This window comes from Guyanagaster necrorhizus (assembly GCF_019112545.1).
Source record: "Guyanagaster necrorhizus MCA 3950 unplaced genomic scaffold BT62scaffold_78, whole genome shotgun sequence".
In the NCBI taxonomy this organism is placed as follows: Eukaryota; Fungi; Basidiomycota; class Agaricomycetes; order Agaricales; family Physalacriaceae; genus Guyanagaster; species Guyanagaster necrorhizus.
In genome coordinates, this window is record NW_025064957.1 from 53,256 (window position 1) to 75,105 (window position 21,850).

Below are 21,850 nucleotides of genomic sequence, written 5' to 3' on the forward strand. Positions count from 1 at the left end.
ACTAACATAATGGACTACTGACTAATATACTTGCTGATCCAACCATATAGGCTAAACTCATCTTCTGGCAGATATGAACTCATATGTGGCTATCTGGTTGATTGATTGGACTAGGCCCTAGTCCTTGCTGATATGCCAGTCATTTGGGTCCCCATTCCCTGACCTGGGAACCTCACATACTAAACAGAGAGGTCTGCTAGTACTTTGGTCTCTGCTAGAAACTGAGATATCACACTTGATGGAATTGGGCCCTCATCAGGTAATTGCTTGCTTATTATATTTTACTAGGGTGGATACAAGGTGGCTAACTTGATAGAAAAAATAAATATATTCCTTTTCTACCTGGTACAGCTGCCTAGCATATCAATGTGTAAAAAAGTGTAAAGAGTACAACACCTTACAAGGTCCATTGACCAGAGAAAATACACACTCAAACAGGGTGTATTGAGCAGAGATGGTCCAGTAGACACTAGGTAAGGCAGACGTACAAGATGGCCGTAAAAAGTTAACAGATATCCCGATAAATAACCAATGAAAACTACCATGTGTAACACCGTTAGTAAGCAAGGATATATAGCGTAATACGGATCCCTTACATTCATGATGCACTCACCTGGGTGGAAGACCGTTGTTATCGGTCGACCAGGAGCAGGTTTCTGGCGTTGTGGACGGAGATACCGTCGTAGGGACGTGAAACCGATGCCATTGCATCTCACTACTGGAATGGGACAGCAATCTGGGTCCGTTGTAACGAATGTTGGCAATTCGAAAGCGGGCGGTACTTTGGATCCAACGGCAGAGCGATTCAACAGGATAGGATGGTTACTCTTATGCTCAAGCAATTTTCAATCAGCGATCCGCTTCTGATACACGAATCTCAGTCCATTTAGTCGTTCCTTAGACTATTTCATTCGTGCTTCTTGTTTACGAAATAGTAACAGCTAGCATCAAATCACCCAGAATCAAATATGACGTTACATGATGCGACATCCTATCCAAGAGACGTATCCCGTTGTAGGCTGCGCGATCGTATCCTAGGACAAATGTCGGACACTTGTCGGACGTTCGTCTTGCTGCCACGGATCCTTTTGGACCTAAAGGACGATGAAACATGACATCAGATCGTTCGTCAGCAACCGAAGGCCCGATATCCGTGTCAGAGACACATCGAGGATCGAAATGCTCCTACTATTCATGGAGCTATCTGTCTTGTTCAGCAATAACGCGTAGGTGCTCTGTCACGTTCGAACAGCTGATAGATCCCCAGAGGTAATAATTGCATTGAGCAGCAAAACTCGATAGACATGTGTATGCATAGAAATGGCTGTCTGCGCGTCAGACAAGAGTATGAAAAGCAGACGCGGGAACGCACAGACGATATGATCACAGCGGAACGCTTGTAGTCGATGGCAGGTGGATGGATTGATTAGTTCGTCTAGCTGCGGAACAGCCGCTCTGTATCTACGCTGCCCCTAAACGGACACATGCTACGCTCTGGTTCCGCCTCCGCCTTCTCCTATCTACGCTCCCAACAGCCCGATCCGGATGATTGAGGTAGAGTAGCGAACTAGAGAAGATCAGCAAGATGCTCTACAGAGGAAAGAGAGACTCACGCGCTGTCAAAACTTCCTGGTTCCGTACACATGAAGTCACCAGGGAAGCACTCGGTCCTCTCATTCCAAGTGACGAAAGCCGATTGGTTCAAATGGGCATTGAGAGAGACCGGCATACATACGAGCCGTGGATTCCTTCTTCTCTTGGTGGCCGCAATTATCCCTTCCCGCTACTGGAGAGATGAGGATTCTTTTAAAGCGTCGCAACGACGGCGCTGCTTACTAATGTCCCCCGTCAGGCTAGGAACTCCGCTCTTGGCCCTTGTTCTTGCTATAAACCAGTGAAGGCGAGGTTTATCTCTTGAGTGGAAATCATCACGAAAGGCAGGTAGGCGAGTAGTTTGCATATGCTGATGGTGGTAGGTGAAGGAAGGGTGACGATTGCTTGGTTGGACTCGGAAGTCTCCGTATCGTTTGCAGACAACGCGTCGACTCCTCGCGCGTCGCCGATGCTGAGGGAAGGTCAAACATAATTGGATTTTGTTTCGTTGGAATGTACCGAAATGTTGATGAACGATGCGCAGCATCCTGACAATTGGATGTCATGGTAGCGAATAAATACTACTGGGCAAAAGTGAGTCCACTTGAGCCAAGAAATAACGAAAGATAACAGGCGCACCCGTGAGCTATAAGATCGTTCCTTCAACGAGGTCATCAAGGCACTGGAACGTGGATATCAACATAAGCCGATGCAATGAAGATGGCAACGACACGCCCAGGAAGATGATGGAACTTGAGCACGAGGGTAAAAAGCAAGAGGCAACGGGCAAGAGATTTTCAAACTTGTGGCTCTTTGATCCTTACCATCGCGTCCATATTTCATTTTGGCCGCGACAAGTCCTACCATGCTCCTTGTGCTCTTTCCTTACTGAACATTATGGTTCCTATGGTTCCAAAACTCGATATTCAAATATCTGCGGTCCCGACATTGACAGAGCGACGTCGGACGATGGTACAGTACATTCAACGTAGCTCAAGCAGGCTGCCAGTGATATTGTCAAAATTGTAGAGGAGTAAATCTGCATGCTACAGGCATGTTGTACGACCTCTTACCGTGCTTGTTATTTCTATTTGACACCCCTCATTTTGTAGACAAATCTATCTCATTAGCCCGGCGACTGAAGAGGAGAATATTTCACCACCATCCGGTACAACCGTAAAGCGTACATTAGAGGCTACGACCTACAGTCTATTGATAATCCATCGGATTCTCGACAAACTACCTTTGCACTCTCTGTTCCCTCAGCCAAGTCGTAAACTGGGACAGAGCAGGGATGGCGGTCAAAGCACATGACTGCAGCTGCTGTGAAGATAGTCCGCCTTGAATAGTTGCCTTTGCTTCGCCATACTCGATAGCTGGCGATCAGTATCCTCACAGTCTTAGTACTGGTGGCGAGTTGGATTGCCTTAATACTCGGGGGTGCTGTCTGAAATCATACATAGGTCCAACCTTCCAAGCACATCAAAATCTGTGGAATTAACTATGACCCTTGATTAGGATGCGCCCCTCCTGAATTCCTTTATTGCATCTTAAACTGAACCACTTTTATGCCTCATCAACTGATGAATAAAGTGTTGGAGGATATCCGTACGTTTCATCTTATCTTACTTTTGATCACTCGCTCTATTTGCCTTATATATACTTACACCTCCTGTCGTTTCCCGATCACCTATATAGTCCAGCTGTTCCTATCTGTATGCCTCAGTCACTTCACCCATGTTGTGCCCAACTGAGGTATGTATATCCCTACTGTGCTTATGACTATGATACTTACATTTGTTCATAGATACTCACATATATTCTTCTGTCAATAGGTTATGAGGCCCTGTTGCCTATAACTACTCAGTCAAGAAGAATACGCAATGGAATTTCGACTCAACTTACTGCTTGAATTTATACCATACCACTACCCTCACCACTTTACACCACACCCCTAAACGATGTTGTTGATGTTGGGAGTCACTATCCTCCCTGACACAAGTAGCCATTTCAACAGAAAGAACTATGCCTCATGGAAACTCCAACTTACTGAGTTACTGAAGGGAAAAGGCCTATGGGGATACATTGCAGGAACTACTGTCTGTCCTGCCATCCCCACTACCACTACCACAGCCACCGCTACTACCACACCCCTCCCACCAGACCCTACTCCCATATACTCATCCTCTCCCTCATATGATGAGTGGGTCTTTCGTGATCAGCTCGCCCACTCAAACATTGTCCTCAACGTTCTTGACCCCATTGGTCTAGGGGTCAAGACTGACAGAACGGCAAAGGAATGCTGGGACTCTGTTGCTGCAGAACATGCAAAGAAAATGGATATGGCCCTTTCTGAGGCTGAGGCATTGCTGAATGCGGCGAAGTTTGACAGGAACAGTGACATCAATATCCACATCGCCAACCTGCGCACGAAATGATGAGCTGTGAATGACCTCCGAACCACAGCATTGAGTGATCAGGAGTTCAAGGGAATAATTATTCACTCAATAATCCTGACTGATCACTGGATGCCTATCCTCCCAAGTTTATATGGCATGCCAACATTCTCTGATGTGTTTTCCCATCTCCAAACCCATGCCGCCATGCTTCGTGCAGTGGGTAAAGGTCCTGCCAACTCTCAAGCACTTGCAGCTGGAGTCGGAACCTCTGTCATGGTACGTGGATGTCGCAATCCAGATTGCAAGGCCCATGATAAGACTAGGCACACCACCGAGAATTGTTATTGGCCAGGAGGGGGAAAGGAGAGACAATTTCCTGTCAACTTCGGCTGACCTCGCCATGCAAACCAGGCAATCTCGAACACCATGGCTGATACTACAAGGCATTTTGTACTTGCTATGTGTGCTACTACAGTGGAAGCCGATCATGATAATGATGGCATTGTAATTGAGGATGGCAGCACTGGTGAGAGGATATACGAGTGGAATGGTACCCATTCCTTCTGGCGCTGGGATGAAACAGAGAGCAGCACTATATTGATGTCGAAGGTTGAAGAAGAGACAGACCTCGAAATGCCTCCTCTCACTGACGTCGATGACTCTGATGACTCTGATGTTGCTGGAGACGATGAGATACCTTCTGTCAAGAGTATAGACACTAGCAAGGCCAACATTGAGAATGTAGGACACTTTACATGCGAGGCTGACCCTGCTACAACAGCCTTTGTCATGACTACATTCGAAGGCCATACCCCAGCCATCACTTTAACCTTCATGGATTCTGGCACGAGCAACTACTTCTTCAGGAATCGTGACGACTTCACAGAGTACATGCCAGTAGCTTTCCATACTGGCTCATCTGCAGTTGAGGGAAAGGGAACATTCGAGATTCTGGGCCAGGGTACAGCAACAAAGGTCTTCAGACTGAATGGAAGAGATATTAAGCTCACCTTCAAAAATGCCTTGCATTCACCTTCACTCGCCACAAATCTCATCTCCATAAGCATCTTAGACAAGGCTGGGTTGTCAACTGTGTTCTCTGATGGCCGTGCAGTTGTCCAGGATAAGTCTGGTAAAGAGATCTTTGCTGGGTGAGGCTCAGATGGCATGTATGTGCTGGATGCTGCACCTAGCCCCCAAGCTATAGCATCCTGCTCATCTCCCACTTTGCTGAGTACTTGGCACCATCGTTTTGTCCACATGAGCCCTGCAAAAATCGAGGAGATGGCATCAAAAAGGCTGGTGGATGGCTTGGAAATTACCTCAGAGCCTATCCAGGGACGCTGCAAGGACTGTATTCTAGTGAGACATGCTCGCCATCTCTTCGATGAGCCCACCGATCCCAACATCGACCCACTGGAGCTTGTTGCAACAGATATGTGGGGACCATCTCGAATGGCATCACTGAGTGGAAAGACTTATATGATGATATTCATCGATAGTGGTACATCGTTCAAAGCAGGGGAATTCCTGGCAGACAAAGCAGATGACACTACCGTGGCTGCTTTTGACAGATACAGGCACATGGCTGAGACCCAGACTGGCTGAAAGCTTAAGTGTATATGTGCTGATCATGCTTTTGCAGGGGTAAAGTGGAAACAATATTGTGAGGAGCATGGGATCATCCTGGAATTAACTGCACCCCACTCATCAGCCCAGAATGGATTAGCTGAATGTGCTCTACACACCACCATGGAGGATACAAGAGCTCTACTAAGTGACTCTGGCCTTGCTGACCACTACTGGGCTGAGGCTGCCTCTATGTCAATCTTCACACGAAACCTTGTTCCTTCGAGTCGCCATCCTGGAGTGGTACCAGCAGAGGGTTTCTCGAAGTGATGACAGAATATGGGATTTTTATGAGTGTTCGGATCCACTTGCTGGGCAAAGAAACCTATAGCTGGTGGAGTTTTGGTAGATGGCGGAAGCAAACTCAATGATCGATCAAAGAAATGCATCTTTCTGAGATACTCAGGGTCCAATTACCATGTACTTGATCAATCAGGATGTGTGTTCATGTCTCGTGATGTCATCTTTGATGAAGGACCAGCGCACCGAAGTGTGAGTGTAGGGGAGATGGAGGACGAACCTGCACTCACCACTTCTACTCATACCGAGATGCCTATGCCAACCGAGCCAACCGAGCAAATGCCAGATGCTCTCACAGAACCAACTTTTCGCCGATCAATGTGCTTAATGCGTCCCAGTGCTGATGCTGCTGAATCTCTGATGTCAAAGCAACGAGAGGCTGAGGCCCATGCAAGCGGAAATGACTGGGCAACCAACAGCAAACAGCCACATGCTTCAATGGCTTCTGGTAATCCACCTGACCCATACATCCCACGAAATCATCAAGATGCACTGCGTGTTGATGAAGAGCGATAGAAGGCAGCTATGGATGTGGAATACCAAATGCATATGACGAAGCATATGTGGGACCTAGTCGACAGACCAGTAGGTGTGAACATGATGGATTGTAAATGGGTCTATGGTATGAAATGAGATGGTGATGGTAACTGGATCAGAGACAAGGTGAGGCTCATTGGGAAGAGCTATACTCAACAGTATGGACTCGACTATAATGACACTTGGGCTGTGGTGACCCGTCTCGAATCCGTACAGATGTCGGCTGCTGTTGCAGCAAAGCTCGATCTTGTCCTATGGCAAGTGGACTTCATTTCGGCATACTTGAATAGTGAGACAAAAGAAGACATCTATATGCGTCAGCCTCCAGGGTACGTAGTCGAAGGACAAGAGGATAAGGTGTGCAAACTTGTCCATACTATTTATGGAACTATGCAGGGTGGCCATGATTGGTTCGAGATGCTTGGGAAAATCTATGAAGACCTTGGATACCATGCATCGAAGGCAGACCCATGTGTATGCACCATTGGCAAGCCTGGAGATGAGTATACCATCACAGACACTTACACTGACGATGTGTGGGGAGCATCGTCGACTACAGAGGAGGCAAGCCGACGGAAGAAGGAATTAGAGGAGAAATGGGAGCTCACCGATATGGGGGAGAACTGTTACTTTCTGGGGATGAAGATTGAACAAGACCTTGAAGCTGGCACCATCACCTTCTCGCAGCATCCATATTGGGAGAATGTATTTTTGGACTTCAACCTTGGATACGTATGATCACGGACCACCCCCCTACCTGTTGGAATCGTACTCGACATGTCACAGTCTCCGAATACCCAAGCAGAGAAGGACACTATGGAAAGATTCCCATACCGATGACTGCTAGGCCGCATTATGTGGGGACAGCTTGCAACTCGTCCCGACTTGTGCTTTCCTGTGAGCCTGCTCGCTCGCTTCCAGTCTAACCCAGGAATAGAGCACTGGAAAGCATTAATACATGTCCTTGGGTATATAAAGGAGACAATGGACCTTGGTATCTCCTTCTCGCATGAGCAGCCGTTAACACCTGTTGGATTTGTAGATGCGGACTATGGGGGTTGTAGGGACACGACTCGTTCGACATCTGGCTACGTCTTCACCATGGCGGGTGGTCCGATTTGCTGGAGCTCAAAGCGTCAGGCTACCATCGCCCTGTCCACTGTTGAGGCTGAATACATTTCCCTTACTCGTGCAGCACAACAGATGATGTGGATATTGTCTTGGATGGATGAGGTCCAACTACCTCAACCTCGCCCCGGTGTATTGTATGGTGACAACCAGGGTGCTGTAGCATTAACAACAAACACACGGTCCCATCAGAAAGTCAAGCATATCCGCATTCGAGAGCATTTCATTAGGGAGCTCATGAAGGACGGCGAATTACGTGTCGAGTTTGTTCGAGGGAACGCAAACCCTGCAGATATGTTCACCAAGCCCTTGCCTCATGATACGCACAATGGTTACTTTGAGATGCTCAACGTTATCCCAGTAGATTGAACGGATATGGGGGAGTGTTGGAGGATATCCGTACGTTTCATCTTATCTTACTTTTGATCACTCGCTCTATTTGCCTTATATATACTTACACCTCCTGTCGTTTCCCGATCACCTATATAGTCCAGCCGTTCCTATCTGTATGCCTCAGTCGCTTCACCCATGTTGTGCCCGACTGAGGTATGTATATCCCTACTGTGCTTATGACTATGATACTTACATTCGTTCGTAGATACTCACATATATTCTTCTGTCAATAGGTACAGTAGACTCAATACAGTTGCTTCACCCACGTTGTGCCCGACTGAGATACTCACATATATTCTTCTGTCAATATAAAGAACAGCCGGTGCAGTTCCTGCCGAATTGTCACTACGTCGCAGAACAGCACCCTCCGCGTCTGTTGCCAAATTCGTTATCTAGATCATCTCAAACAACACTGCCATTCTTGTTCTGTACACCCTTTTTCCGTCGTAGGCCTCGGATGCTGTCTAGTAGGAGCTATGGGCATGGTCCATCCCCTCCGTGACCACGAGACGTATGCTATACTTCTCCGTTTGTCCATAGTCAAATCTGCAACTTGCACTAGCTATCCCACATTCCCTATCGGACCTAGCGATACGGTTCCACTTTCATCTCCGTCGATCTGCTGCGTTGACCGCTTTGGCTACCCGACTTCTAAGATCAAAATAGAGCTACGTCGGAACTTTTCAATTTGAGACAAAAGACAGCGATGCAGCCTCATAATAACCCAATTAACCTGCTACTTCACGTATCGTTACATCACCTTAAGAACACCGCATCGCTGGTGCGCTGTGTCGAGTCTCCATCGGGACGTTGCTGCGTTAGGTAGCTAGGTAGTGTTACTCGGCAGTAGCGAACGCCGATTGCAGAAATGTGTACGCAGTATGGGCCGATGTTCCGAAATGCACGACGCACGAGAACGGGATGACCGAGCTTCCCTTTCTCTTCAATGAGGGTCGCAGCTGGCTTGGCGTACGGCATATACGCTGGTTGAAGTAATCAATCAGAGCACTATGAAGGAGCTTTCCTTCCCCTATGACGCACTCGATGGGAAGGAGTCTGGCTAAACACCTACTTCTGACGACAAATATAGGGATTGCATCACAATATTGAAGATAAGTCGTCGCGCTTATAAGCCACAGACTTTGGGACTCTAATTCCCTACCCAAAATATGACTTCCCAGCTGTCCCAGCTTGTCTCTCTCATCTCAAACGCCACCAAATCCGTAGAGGATGCCTTCGCAAAGACAGCTAAACCTGACGTCCCTTCGTTGGACGACACCACTCCCCATCCCTTAGATGATCAGGTATCATCTACGGAGATGAGAGAAGCCATCCAGACGATAGAGGGCGCATGCGCGCAGCTCTGCGCTCTCGTTGCTCACCCTAACCGTGCCATGCTGAACGTAAGGTTTTTGTTAGGATTGAACAGCACTCACCATTAACCCCCTGGCAGAGAGTATTCAACGTAAGTGTGTCCATCAGTGGCCAAACCTGTCTAATACGATCTTCTATAGATGTTTGAACCAGCGTGTATCCGCGCCGTCATCAATTTCAACATTGCTGACCACCTCCTCGACAAACCGGAAGGCGTTCACATGACAGAGCTCGGCAAATTATCAGGTGTAGAACCTCGCAAGCTGGGCAGAATCATGAGACTCCTCGCAAGCAATCATTGCTTCCGTGAAGGTAGGCTCCCGCTTCTCTGTTTGTTTGTTTTCTTGCTAACAAGTTGCAGTCAACCCCAACGTCTTCGCGAACAATCGGCTCAGTATGATGCTCTTGAGCACAAACGGTGCATCAGCCTTTTCCGATCTTATGTGAGTCCGGTCCTCGAATGAAAGAACAAAACGCCAACATGATCCATCTCTGCTTCAGAACAGACGAGACAAACAAAGCGGCCGCCATGCTCACCGAAAACTTGAAGGATCCGGATTGGGGACATTCATATTCGCCTACCCACACTCCTTTCAACTCCTGGAGCAAGTATCCTGGAACAATATTCTCGTGGTATCAGGGTCCGGTATGTGTCGCGTTCCATTGACATTCAGGTTCTTGTGTTCAGAATTGGAACAGGGAACAGATATCGGAGCTGCGAAAGGCATCCGTTTCGGGAAGGGAATGAAAGGATGGGGCGACTTCCTTGAAACGTCGGCTGTCGTCAATGTATTCCCGTGGAGCGATCTTCGTGATGGTGCCATTGTATGCGATATGGGAGGAGGAATCGGGGTCGTCTCTATGCAGTTGGTTGATGCCTATCCCAACCTTCACATCGTGCTTCAAGATGTACCTGCACAGATCGAAGTGGCAAAGAACGAAGTTTGGCCAAAGTTCTGCCCAATGGCTATTGGCGAAGGGCGCGTAGAATTCAAAACTATGGATTTCTTTGCGGAATTACCGGTCAAAGGCTGTGATGTGTACTTTGTGAGCACGCCATCTCATGCTGATTGTTTCTCCCTTTGACCATAATGATCCGAAGCTGAAAAATATCTTGTTAGTCGCATCCTCATGAAGCCTGGGCCGGGTACTTACCATTTTTTCTAGACACGACTGGCCGGACAAAGAATGCAAAATGATTTTAAGGAATTTGGTGAACGCTATGTCGGCGAATAGTCGTCTGCTAATCAGTACGTTTCCTCTCTGCTATGTCTTCCGCCGCTGACTATGGTCGCAGACGACTACATCATTCAGCACGTGAATAGAGACAGCAACACGCCCGAGTCGGTATCAGATCTTAAGCTAGCGCCGGAACCTCTTCTGCCCAACTACGGTGCGGGGGGCATGACCCAGTACAACATGGATCTGGCAGTGATGTGCTTGTTCAACAGTCAAGAGCGCACTTTGGAGCATTTCATTGAAATGTGCCAGGAGGTTGGCTTGAAGTTTGTGCGTGTATGGGATGCAGGGGAGACCAGTGTTATCGAATTTTGTTTGGAGTGAAGGCCCGCCCACAGTGGGTCCATCAGAAGGATATGCTAATAACATGATTCGAGCGTATATGTAGGGACAAAATCTCTTACCAAAGTATTGAAAGCGAATACTGAGAGGATATCAGCCTAGACTTTCACAAGAGCCTTGCAAAGATCATGCAAGATTGAGAAGGAGATCTGAGGGGGAAATAGCATACCGCAGACAGGGAAAAATCTCCTTGCATCTCCATCAATCTAGCCCGCAATGCTGCATAAATGCTATTTCGTAGTCTTGCTAACCATGTTAACCGGATTTCCTCGTTAAGTACGGCACTGTAGTCAAATGATATGAAGGTTCCGGGGGTGTTCATAAAGAGATGCCTCATGAAATTACAGAGGTACAGGGAACAAAATTCGACCCTGTGCTAAAATCAAAAGCATTGGCAAAATATTGCCGTAACGCATCCAGGATCCTGGCTGGACCAGCAGATATATGCTCCTTCAACGACACCGAGAATCAACGAAGCTGCTACTGAGTCTGTCGTTGTCGTGGTAAGAAGGCAAAAAAGGCGGGATGATTACGTGAGCCGACAATCTTCGTATCAACTTTCACCCTGCAACTGCTGCCCCTCGATGTCTCGAATTCCCTGCGGCTTCAAGCGAATGGGGCTACGAGGAAGTTATTACCTGGTTCATTTACTTGGTGCTGAGCTCACTTTTTCCTTCTGACCCACAATTTTTTGGTGCGTTCATATACTTCAAATCTCAGATATGATCATCAACGAGGACTCGAATCGAGATTTCAGTGTCAATCTCGCTACAGGCTGCGGAGAATCTGATGAAACATAAATAATAGACAATGATAATTCTTTCTGTGCCGAACAAGAAGGTGGTCTTAGTATCGAATTTTTTCCATTCAGTACTAATCTCGCTGAAGTGTCGACGTGTCACTCGAGCGTCGAATTTTTTAGCAGTCTGAGTACTTTGTCCCTTAAAAGATGCTGTCATTATCGATGAATCTTGCCCCGATTCGGGAGCGTGCACGCGCTACGAAACTCTACTTTGTATCCAAAAAAGGATCATCTCCGACAGGTAGTAGCCACTCTTCTGGGTTTTCCCCATTCACGTCCCGTTCATAGTGGGTTTCTCTCCGTCTGTAGTTGTAAGTATTAGAGTCCTTATGCCAATAATCAGGCAAGAGGAATGGGAAAAACACAGTGCGATACCTTTACGGAGATGCAGGGTTCATCAGCACCCGTGTCCGCTCGCAGAACAAAGACAATGTCGGACCTTGTTCCTGGGTGGTTCTGTCCTGCTCCCATCTTGATTACAGTTTAACCAGCCGTTGCGGCATCTTCCGCAGGAGAACATGGCTGAAAATTTCGATCCAGAACTGGTTCACAGGTTACAAAGTTTAAAGTCATTCTTCAACTTGGATCGTTGCAAGAACACCCTCTGACATTTTCCTCCCACCTACCCTTGCTTCCGGATCCCTCCCATGGCGGTCAGACAATTTATTTTTGCTCTTACGCCTGTTTCTTTACTTACCTTTATTTTATTCCAGCGCCTTCAAGCTAAGCACCCACAGATCTATGCCTGCACGTATTCTGGATGCAGGGTGAAAATGACAAGGAAGCACGACGTCCAGCGACATGAAAAGACTCACCTCACAGGTGAGCCTTTGAAAACACGGTCAGTAATGCATTATATCTTTCTCTTTCTTCTCTGACAATGGTTCTGACACAGAAAATTCCCATGCCCGAGCACTGAGTCTGGTTGCTCCTTCAGCAGCCTGCAACTCAGCAACCTAAAAGCTCACATCCGGGCTAAGCAGTGAGTCGTCCAATGTTCCGTCTTCCATAATAGTTGTACTTACCACTGATATCTCAGCTCCGAAGTCGAGCACCTTATGTGCTTCGACTGTAGACCGACGTACAGACGGTTCTCGGATGCCGCCAAATTCGCTGAGCACAGACGAGTCGAACACCGGCCTACAGAGACATGGAACCTCCGCCCTGGAACCGACCCACACAAGCCCTGCCATGAAGTCGTCAAGGGACCCGAGGGCATCGTCGGTCGTCCGCCGGTGCTACTCAGCCCTCCCCCACCCCCCGTCGACAAGTTCCCGCTCCCGCCAACCGCTCCTCTGTCACGAACATCGACGCTGCCCATGTTTATCACCACACCCACTTCGGCACTCCCCAGCCATGAACCCGAACCTCATCGTGATCCTTCTCGCCCTCGGCGGCAGTGGTATCGCGCCCCACAGCCACCTCAACATCACCCAAGGCTTTCCTCATCATCAGAGAGACCCTGCGACGTTCATCCCGACGAAGTGAAAATGGGTGCATGTGGTGCTCTAGCTCCCGGGGTGGCGGTGTGCATGTAGATGATACCCAGTGATGGGTTGATGATGAAGTGGCACTGGATGAAGGAGAGAGTGTTGGGATAGCAATCCTGAGTGAGTATGAGAACATACTCGAAGATACAATGCCAGTCAGCACCAGCTGACTTGGATAGTGATCCGGACTTATTTAGTATCTCATAGAAAGATCTCGAAGTAATACAAAATGTATTTAAGTAGAACATCTCTCTCTCAAGAGGCTAATTCTAATCCTCTGTACATTACTCTGCTCTCTACTTACAACAGGTTATGGGCCCCAGCCATAATTGAACTTATGTCACTACTCACTTCACACTCTTTCATACTTTATGTACACACATAGAACTGCATGGATAGCCAGTCCATGTATAGAATTGACCCCCTTAAGGGCCTGGAAAATTATCCGACATGGAAAATCAAGATGATCAATATCCTAACCAATTTAGGACTAATTGATTATGCAGATGGAAGCATTCTGGCCCTGGCAGACACAACACTGGTGGCAGATTGGAAGAAGAGTGATAGGAAGGCTCTTTCAACAATAAGATTGTGGGTTTCAGATGGCCCACTGGTATATATTGCTGGTTCAAAGGCTTCAGCAGAAGCCTGAAAAGCTCTGAAAGATATGTATGAGTCCAGGGGACCCATGGGAATTGTCTTTGTCAGAAGGAAATTCTTCAGAGCTCAGTGCAAAGAAGAAGGAAACATAGAGGAGCATATTAGGACTTTGAGGTCCTATCAGGAGAAGCTGGCATCCCTTAAGCAGAAAGTTGAGGAGGAGGACTTCTCTATTACACTGCTTACATCACTCCCAGAATCATGGAATTCATTCATCTCATCAGTGAATACTGCTGACTTGAAAGATTCTTACAAGTTGATTTCCCAAATTCTTCAGGAGGACATCTGATTAAAGGAAAAGGCTTCTGATCAGACCACAACACTTGCAGCACATGGCAAGGAGTCCAATTCAAAAGTCACATGTTATGAATGTGGGGAAACTGGTCACATCAGAACAAATTGCTCAAATGGGAAGAAGAATTCCAGAAAGTCATGGAAAGGAAAGGGAAAGGGCCAGACTCAGGCACATGTTGCCAAATCGGACTCAGAAGAAGATGACTACATATTTTGTGCAACAGACATCACACTTACTTCACTCTCAGGAGTATCATGGCTAGGGGACTCTGGCACTACCAGACATATAGTCAAAAATAGATTATATTTTTCTGACTATGTTGAAACCTCAGGACATGAAGTCATTGGTGTAGGCAAATCCAAAGGCTTGGGATGGAGAACTGTCAAGATTAAAATGGTTGAAGGAGAAAAGATCACTCTAGTCACACTAAAGGAGTACATCCACTGCCCTGATGCACCATTCAATCTTATGTCAATAGGGTGTATTACACATGCTGAATTTGAACTCAAATTCAAAGAGTTCAGAATGAATATTATCTCACCACATGGCAAGATAATTGGCTATAGAGATAAAATATCAAAGCTGTACAGCCTTGACATTATTATTCCAGAAATAACCCAGGCCCATGCTATGAAATCAGCCTGATCATGGCAAAAGTGGCACAAAACATTAGGCCACTTAAATATGAGATCAGTAAAGAGACTATTTAGGAAGAAAATAGTCAAGGGGATAGACATAGATAAGTCAGCCAAGCCTCAGACAGATTGCATAGCTTGCATAAAAGCCAAACATCATACCAAGCCATTTCCACAGGAAGCTGAAAGAGACTATACTGAAATAGAGAAAATGACATTTTCAGATCTATGGGGGCCAGCCCAAACTCAGGGTATCCATGGTGAAAGGTATTACATAAGCCTCACAGATAGAAAATCCCAAAGGACAATGTTGTATTTTTTGAAGTCAAAGCAAGGTATGGAAATTCAAAAGAAGATCCAGCAGTATCAAAAATACATCAAAGTCCACAAAGAGAAGGATCTGAAGTTTATGAGGATTGACAATAGAAAGGAATATATCAATGAAGAGGTAAAGGAATACCTCCAGAACAATGGCATACAGTTGGAATTGACTGCAGCATATTCTCCATCTCAAAATGGAGTTGCTGAGAGAATAAATCAGACCCTTGTGGAGCATGCATGTGCCATGCTAGAAGAACATCACTTACTGAAGTTTCTATGGCCTGAGGCAGTGGCATATGCCATGTACCTGAAGAACCAATCACCAACCAGAGCCATCAAGAATGATCTAACTTCAGAAGAAGTGTTTCAGGGCATAAAACCAGATATTTCAGCACTCCAGGAATTTGGAGTAAAGTGCTGGGTGTTGCAGCAAGACAACAAGAGGTCAAAACTGGACCCAAAGTCAAGGGAATTTATTTTCACAGGTCTTACAGATGAATTCAGGGCCTGGAGATATTACAACCCTCAAACCAGGCAGATTCAGACCTCAAAAAATGTTATATTCTCTGAAAACAACACTACAGAGCCTATAGACACTGACTATATAGTCTCCCACCCTTCATCACTCAAGGGAGAGTCAGGGAGCAAAGTCGAGCAGACTCTGGATGGAAATAATAGCATTTCAGACAATTCTGTGGATGCCAGAAATGCCAAACTAAAAGGGGAAACAGCCCCTGATGTGTCATTGATCAAATCAAAGTTCCCAATATGGCATGAGAAAATGATCAAGCCATATGACAAATCAGCCCGGATCACATCAAAGACCCAACCAAGTTACCGGACACTTTATAATCCAAGTGCATGAGCTGTGAAAACATCAGAACAACAGCATACCTCAGAAGAATCATCTTTGGAAGCTGTAAATGTTGCAATAGACTATGCATGCATTGGAGAAACTGCAGACAACCTCAGTGATAAGCCATTAAGCCTTGAAGAAGCCAAGACAAGGCCAGACTGGCATCATTGGAAGAAAGCAATAGATGAAGAATACAATCTATTGACTTCTCTAGGCACATGACAGCTGGAAGAATTACCCAAAGACAGATCACTTGTGGATTGCAAGTGAACTTACAGATTGAAAAGAGATGGTGATGGGAAAATCACCAGGTACAAGGCCAGACTTGTTGCAAAAGGATTTTCACAGGTACTCAGCATTGATTTCTTTGAGACATATACACCTGTTGTCAGGCTGGACACATTCTGCCTACTCATAGCAATTGCCACTCAAAGAAACCTAATCATTCATGGAATGGATGTTGTTGGAGCTTACTTAAATGGTAGACTCAATGAATCCATTTACATGGCACAGCCATCTGAATATTCAGATGGGAGTGGAAAAGCAGCACATGTCAAACTAACATTGTATGGACTTAAGCAATCTGGCTGAGTTTGGAATGACAAATTAAATGCTACATTTTTGGGACTTGGATACATCAGATTGATCAGTGATCAATGTGTGTACATCAGACAAATGGGTTCTGGTCCCATAATCATAGCTGTACATGTCAATGACATGACATTACTTGCTCCAGATGATGAAACCATGTCTAAAATAAAAGAAGAGCTTAAGAAGAAGCTAAATGTCATAGACATGAGAGAGATTCAATATATATTGGGCATGAAGATAGACAGAAATTGAGACAAGAGCATCATCACTCTATTCCAGAAGGCATATATTCTCAAAGTACTTGAGCAAATGGGCATGAATGACTGCAAACTGGTTAAAATGCCTATGGACCCAAATGTACAGCTAGAGAAATTTCTGACAGAAGACCCATGAGGTGTTGACACAGCCACCAGGCAATATTACCATACTAGTGTCGGATCACTAATGTATGTGGCCAATGGATCTCAGCCTGACATTACACATGCTGTCACCAAACTAAGCAAGTACATGCAGAATCTGGCTGCTGAGCATGTCACAGCCTTGAAGTGAGTTTTCCACTATCTGAAGAGAACTCTAGACTTTGGAATCACATATGGAGGGACTATGGATGAGCTGATACCTTATTCAGACTCAGACTGGAGAGAAGACAGAACAGATAGAAGATCAACATCTGGTTATGTCTGTACCTATGCAGGAGCTGTTACTTGGAGTTCAAAGAAACAGCCCACTGTAGCCTTATCCACTATGGAAGCAGAATATACAGCCCTCACACACACAATCTGGGAAGTAATTTGGCTATGAGCACTCTTAACTGAATTAGGATTGCCACTATATAAAGCAATGACTATTTTTGTTGATAACCAATCAGCAATCAGATTTTCTGAGAACCCTATATTCTATGCACAATCAAAGCATATAGACATATGGCACCACTTCATTCATGAGCACATGGCTTCAAATGAAGTCAAAGTTCAGCACTATGCATCAGAAGAGAACTTAGTGGATATATTCACTAAAGGCCTACCAAGACCATTACATGAGTATCTATCTGCAGGTATTCTAGGAACTCAGAATTGAGGGAGAGTGTTGGGATAGCAATTCTGAGTGAGTACAAGAATGTACTCAAAGATACAATGCCAGTCAGCACCAGCTGACTTGAATCATGATCCAGACTTATTTAGTATCTCATAGAAAGATCTTGAAGTAATACAAAATGTATTTAAGTAGAATGTCTCTCTCTCAAGAGGCTAATTCTAATCCTCTGTACATTACTCTGCTCTCTACTTACAACAGAGAGAAGCCAGGAGGGAGTGATAAGTCAGTAAGGTGGGAGTGGAGGCAAAGGAAACTGGCTAGAGCTTCCACCAGCAGTATGACACAAAAAAATTGTACTGGGACCATGGATCTGATGCACACTCTTCCAGTTCAAAGACACATGGAGCTGTTGATGTCACAGATGCCAGAGTAAGTCATCATGTGGCAGTAGTGAGCCCTTCTGTTTTGTGGTACATTACCAATTTTGCCATTTTGCTCATATTTCTGTTAGGCCTTTTTTCTCAGTAACCAGCTTGCTGTAGCATATCCTCAATCTCAACATGATCCTGACTATCCATCAAAATCCAGCAAGGAAAAGTTTCCACCATTCAAAGGTCTTGAAGAGTGGGAAAAGTATCCAGGAGCAAAGCTCAAGGTGATCTTGAGATTGTGCAGGCACTATTTGTCTGATGACAATGTGTTTCCACCACATATCAAAGATGGTCACCTTATTTTTCCTGATCCTCCTGCAATGGTGAATGGCAATAAGAAGATGCAGCAGATAAAAATCCTTATCTTTCATGAGTTCCCTATGATGGATGAACTCATCATGTTGGTATGTAATTTGAATCTTTCTTATTCATTGCATACTCATTTTGTTTAGGCCTTCATTATGCATGGCATTAAAATCTTGTCACTGAATGGCTCTGTGAGGCTCACAGCATGTCAACAGGTGATTGAGAAATTCCTCCATCCTGATTCAGATGTTCACATGCTTCTGCTGAGCCAGGTAGGTAGCTCTGGGCTTAACCTGATGAGAGCTTCTGTCATCATCCTCTTTGTAAGTTTCAGCATTTTTGCTAGTTGACATGGCTGACTCTGGATTGTCTTTGAGAGGAGGAGAGGAACTCAGGGTGGTAAAGATCCCAATCAGTTGAGGTGCCACATGGAATTTTGTCTTTACCATAAAATTGTGGCTTGTGTTGTCTTTTTGTTGTCTTGCCTTTTTTGCTACTCACCATCTTGCTATCTCTATGTTACCACTGGTTGGACTATTTACCAGAAGCTCTTGTTTGCTATCAAAGGTTCTTTTTTCATCTTGCTATAGCTATCCTCATCCTCTGTTTTGTATGCTGTATCTACTCTACTGTCTTAAATATGTTGTTCTTTATTATGCTCACAGACATCTATTTCTCTTTTGATGTTCTTTCCAACATATAAATACATTTTCCAGTTCTCATCATTACAAATACACCTGTAGAATGGGCCACGATAACTGTAGCTAATTCATTACACGCAAGCATAGTAAGTGTAAACAGGTCTGATTTTGGCGAAAGAGAAAGATTGAACGACGTGAGCAAAACATTACAAACTTCGTGAGGAACAACAGAAGGGCGAACGCTTTTTTCTGCCCTTGCGAAATCGTATAGGATGTCAGTTCAGCGTGAACAGGTCAAGATTCGGGCATATACAATATAAAACACCAAGAAATCGCCTAGAAATAGGCCGGCGCGGACCGGCCTGACAATCGAATCGACATAGTATAAGACGAAAAACTGAGTGGTGCATGATAGATAATAACGTATAGGTTTAACCAAATTAACACCAGCTCGCTTTCTTAAACAGACGAAGAGAATGATGATGCAAACCGACGCGTCATCACTCATCACCCTACATCCTACATGTTCATCAACTAGCGAATATCAGGCCTTCGCTAGATGAGCTTTAGCCACCTCCGGGATCTTAGGATCAACTTTCCCAAAAATCTCCAACATCTCCTCCTAAACACAAACAAATCAACAATCTACCCCGCAAATGGTCCCAGCAAAAAAAAACCACTCACCCAAACCTTATCCTGCATGATCTTGCCATCCTCGCTGATCACAAAGTCACTCTCCTCCACGACTTCAGACAAGTGAATATACTTTCCCCGAAGCTTCTCCTCGTCATCTGGAGACCCCACGGCAGCATATACTAGCTGCCGGCTCCCCTCTTCTGTAGTGAACGCTAGCTCTTTTCGCATCTTTTCTAGGCGTTCGGCCTCCTCTGGAGGAGCACCAGATCCGAGGCCCGAGAAACAGAACCCGGGGTTAACAGAGTTAACGGTGATCGTTGGGACATGGGACTGCAGAGCGCGGGCAAAGAGAACATTGAGCACTGGCGAAGGTATGAGGCAGGTCCATCCATTGTGAAGAAGAGTCAACGTGTTACGCACATTTGGTATCAGAATATCGGCGTTTCATTACTCTGTTCACAGGTTAGCGACAGCGGGGGGGTAGATCATATGGATTTGGACGCACTCTTTTGTGCAATAATCCTTGTCTGACAGCTTCACGAGGATATTGGGAGAAGCGATGACGTCCTTTTCAATCGTCGTCCAATAATGCGTGTCGCTGGCGACGACCACCAGTCTTGGGTTGACGGAATGCTTGCGAGCCGTTTCGAGCATCTTGGGGATCAGATGAATAGCGAGTAATCCGGGACCGAGGTTATTTGTATGCATACTGAGATGATGGTAAGCCTTTATCCTCTGGAAGAAGATCCCATATACGTTTTCTCCCAACCTTCGACTTGTTCGTATTCCCACATTACGACACCGGCATTCTCCACAAGAATATCTAATCGGCCCAGTTCCCGTTCGGCCTTGTCAGCGAACGCGATGACGCTGCTGAAACTCGTGAGATCAATGATCCAAAGCTCCGCCTTGGTATAGCCAGTGTCCTCCTCGATCTCTGAGAATACCAGGATGAGCCGGGCTTGTAAATGTGATAAGCGAATGAAACCTACGGGCTAGAGCCTTCTTCCCCTTTGCTTCATCTCTTGAAGTCAGCACTAGCCGCGCAGGGTTCATCCTAGCGAAATGCTTCGCAGCTTCGAATCCCAGACCGGTGTTGGCGCCAATCAGGACGAGTGTCTTCCCGCTTAGGTCGGCGGTAACAACGGCGGGTGCGGGTCTAGTTTGGTTTGCGACTAATTGTTCATGGGTTCTGGGAGCCATTACGAGGGATAGTGAAGGACGAGGTCTATGCTTCCCAGCTTTATATGCGATCTTGAACCGGAGTCTGCGCTCCCATGCGTTCATGCCGATAGCCTACGCAAATGCTGATATTTATAGCGTTAGGTCCTTAGTAAAACGAGTCTTCCAAGCAGTGGCCTGTAGTGGAATGGACAGGAGATTGTTGGTCATACGGCTAGCGATATAGTATCATTTTTGTCCAGCAGTCTGATGAAAGAAATCATGGTCGCTAAACAAACAACAGCTCATGTGCTCACAACGTCTGCTGACTCTAGATCACAGGACGAATTTGAAAATCTCTTACCCTTGCCTGTTGCCTTTCACCCTCGTACTAAAGTTCCACCATCTTCCTTGGCGATGAATTAACAGTCAATTGCGCATATTATGTTTCAACTGGATCTGAAGGTCGAGAATGGGATGATGTAGAAGATTACAGGTGCGTCGTTGCCATCTTCATTGCATCGGCCTATGTTGATATCCACGTTCCAGTGCCTTGATGACCTCGTTGAAGGAACGATCTTATAGCTCATGGGTGCGTCCGTTATCTTTCGTTATTTCTTTTCTCAAATGGACTCACTTTTGCCCAGTAGTATTTATTCGCTACCATGACATCCAATTGTCAGGATGCTGCGCATCGTTCATCAACATTTCGGTACATTCCAACCAAAAAAATACAATTACGTTTGACCTTCCCTCAGCATCGGCGACGCGCGAGGAGTCGACGCGTTGTCTGCAAACGATACGGAGACTTCCGAGTCCAACCAAGCAATCGTCACCCTTCCTTTACCTACCACCATCAGCATATACAAACTACTCGCCTACCTGCCTTTCGTGATGATTTCCACTCAAGAGATAAACCTCGCCTTCACTGGTTTATAGCAAGAACAAGAGCCAAGAGCGGAGTTCCTAGCCCGACGGGGGAGATTAGTAAGCAGCGCCGTCGTTGCGACGCTTTAAAAGAACCGTCATCTCTCCAGTAGCGGGAAGGGATAATTG

General features: G+C 45.9%; 5 protein-coding genes across 5 annotated transcripts; 4 read left to right on the forward strand and 1 right to left on the reverse strand.

Moving 5' to 3' along the window:
* Positions 1 to 692: 692 nt before the first annotated feature.
* On the forward strand, positions 693 to 890 carry BT62DRAFT_913951 (uncharacterized protein; the record flags this gene model as incomplete). The annotated part of the gene is made up of 1 exon (XM_043183900.1): positions 693 to 890. A coding segment is annotated over one exon (198 nt), but the record flags the coding sequence as incomplete, so codon positions are not given.
* An 8,137-nt stretch (positions 891 to 9,027) lies between these two features.
* On the forward strand, positions 9,028 to 10,969 carry BT62DRAFT_1081653 (S-adenosyl-L-methionine-dependent methyltransferase). Its single transcript, XM_043179690.1, has 9 exons — positions 9,028 to 9,382; positions 9,433 to 9,444; positions 9,494 to 9,665; positions 9,715 to 9,796; positions 9,855 to 9,999; positions 10,053 to 10,402; positions 10,458 to 10,469; positions 10,521 to 10,603; positions 10,651 to 10,969. The coding sequence occupies exons 1-9, from the start codon at positions 9,149 to 9,151 to the stop codon at positions 10,914 to 10,916; spliced, it is 1,356 nt and encodes a 451-aa protein (XP_043032817.1). The 5' UTR covers positions 9,028 to 9,148; the 3' UTR covers positions 10,917 to 10,969.
* Positions 10,970 to 12,383: 1,414 nt separating this feature from the next.
* BT62DRAFT_1014106 (uncharacterized protein) lies at positions 12,384 to 13,274 on the forward strand (the record flags this gene model as incomplete). Its single annotated transcript, XM_043178163.1, has 3 exons — positions 12,384 to 12,577; positions 12,632 to 12,718; positions 12,776 to 13,274. 3 exons carry the CDS (start codon positions 12,384 to 12,386, stop codon positions 13,272 to 13,274), a joined length of 780 nt encoding a protein of 259 aa, XP_043032818.1.
* A 4,784-nt stretch (positions 13,275 to 18,058) lies between these two features.
* On the forward strand, positions 18,059 to 18,776 carry BT62DRAFT_924789 (uncharacterized protein; the record flags this gene model as incomplete). Its single annotated transcript, XM_043184661.1, has 4 exons — positions 18,059 to 18,069; positions 18,145 to 18,454; positions 18,503 to 18,632; positions 18,691 to 18,776. 4 exons carry the CDS (start codon positions 18,059 to 18,061, stop codon positions 18,774 to 18,776), a joined length of 537 nt encoding a protein of 178 aa, XP_043032819.1.
* A 355-nt stretch (positions 18,777 to 19,131) lies between these two features.
* Positions 19,132 to 21,082, reverse strand: BT62DRAFT_939081 (short-chain dehydrogenase). Its single transcript, XM_043187651.1, has 6 exons — positions 20,626 to 21,082; positions 20,390 to 20,570; positions 20,139 to 20,342; positions 20,054 to 20,085; positions 19,682 to 19,995; positions 19,132 to 19,619 (listed from the first exon to the last, which is right to left on the reverse strand). Exons 1-6 carry the CDS (start codon positions 20,918 to 20,920, stop codon positions 19,542 to 19,544), a joined length of 1,104 nt encoding a protein of 367 aa, XP_043032820.1. The 5' UTR covers positions 20,921 to 21,082; the 3' UTR covers positions 19,132 to 19,541.
* Between the last annotated feature and the right edge of the window lie 768 nt (positions 21,083 to 21,850).

Excerpts from the sequence above, each read along its gene's own strand:
- BT62DRAFT_1081653 (XM_043179690.1), top strand. The coding sequence starts at position 9,149 with ATGACTTCCCAGCTGTCCCAGCTTGTCTCTCTCATCTCAAACGCCACC. Across the intron at positions 10,000-10,052 it reads TCTCGTGGTATCAGGGTCCG|GGAACAGATATCGGAGCTGC; the intron begins GTATGTGTCGCG and ends GAATTGGAACAG. Across the intron at positions 10,604-10,650 it reads GAATAGTCGTCTGCTAATCA|ACGACTACATCATTCAGCAC; the intron begins GTACGTTTCCTC and ends CTATGGTCGCAG.
- BT62DRAFT_939081 (XM_043187651.1), bottom strand. The coding sequence starts at position 20,920 with ATGAACGCATGGGAGCGCAGACTCCGGTTCAAGATCGCATATAAAGCT. Across the intron at positions 20,343-20,389 it reads GTCGAAGGTTGGGAGAAAAC|TATGCATACAAATAACCTCG; the intron begins GTATATGGGATC and ends CCATCATCTCAG. Across the intron at positions 20,086-20,138 it reads AAGGATTATTGCACAAAAGA|AGTAATGAAACGCCGATATT; the intron begins GTGCGTCCAAAT and ends ACCTGTGAACAG.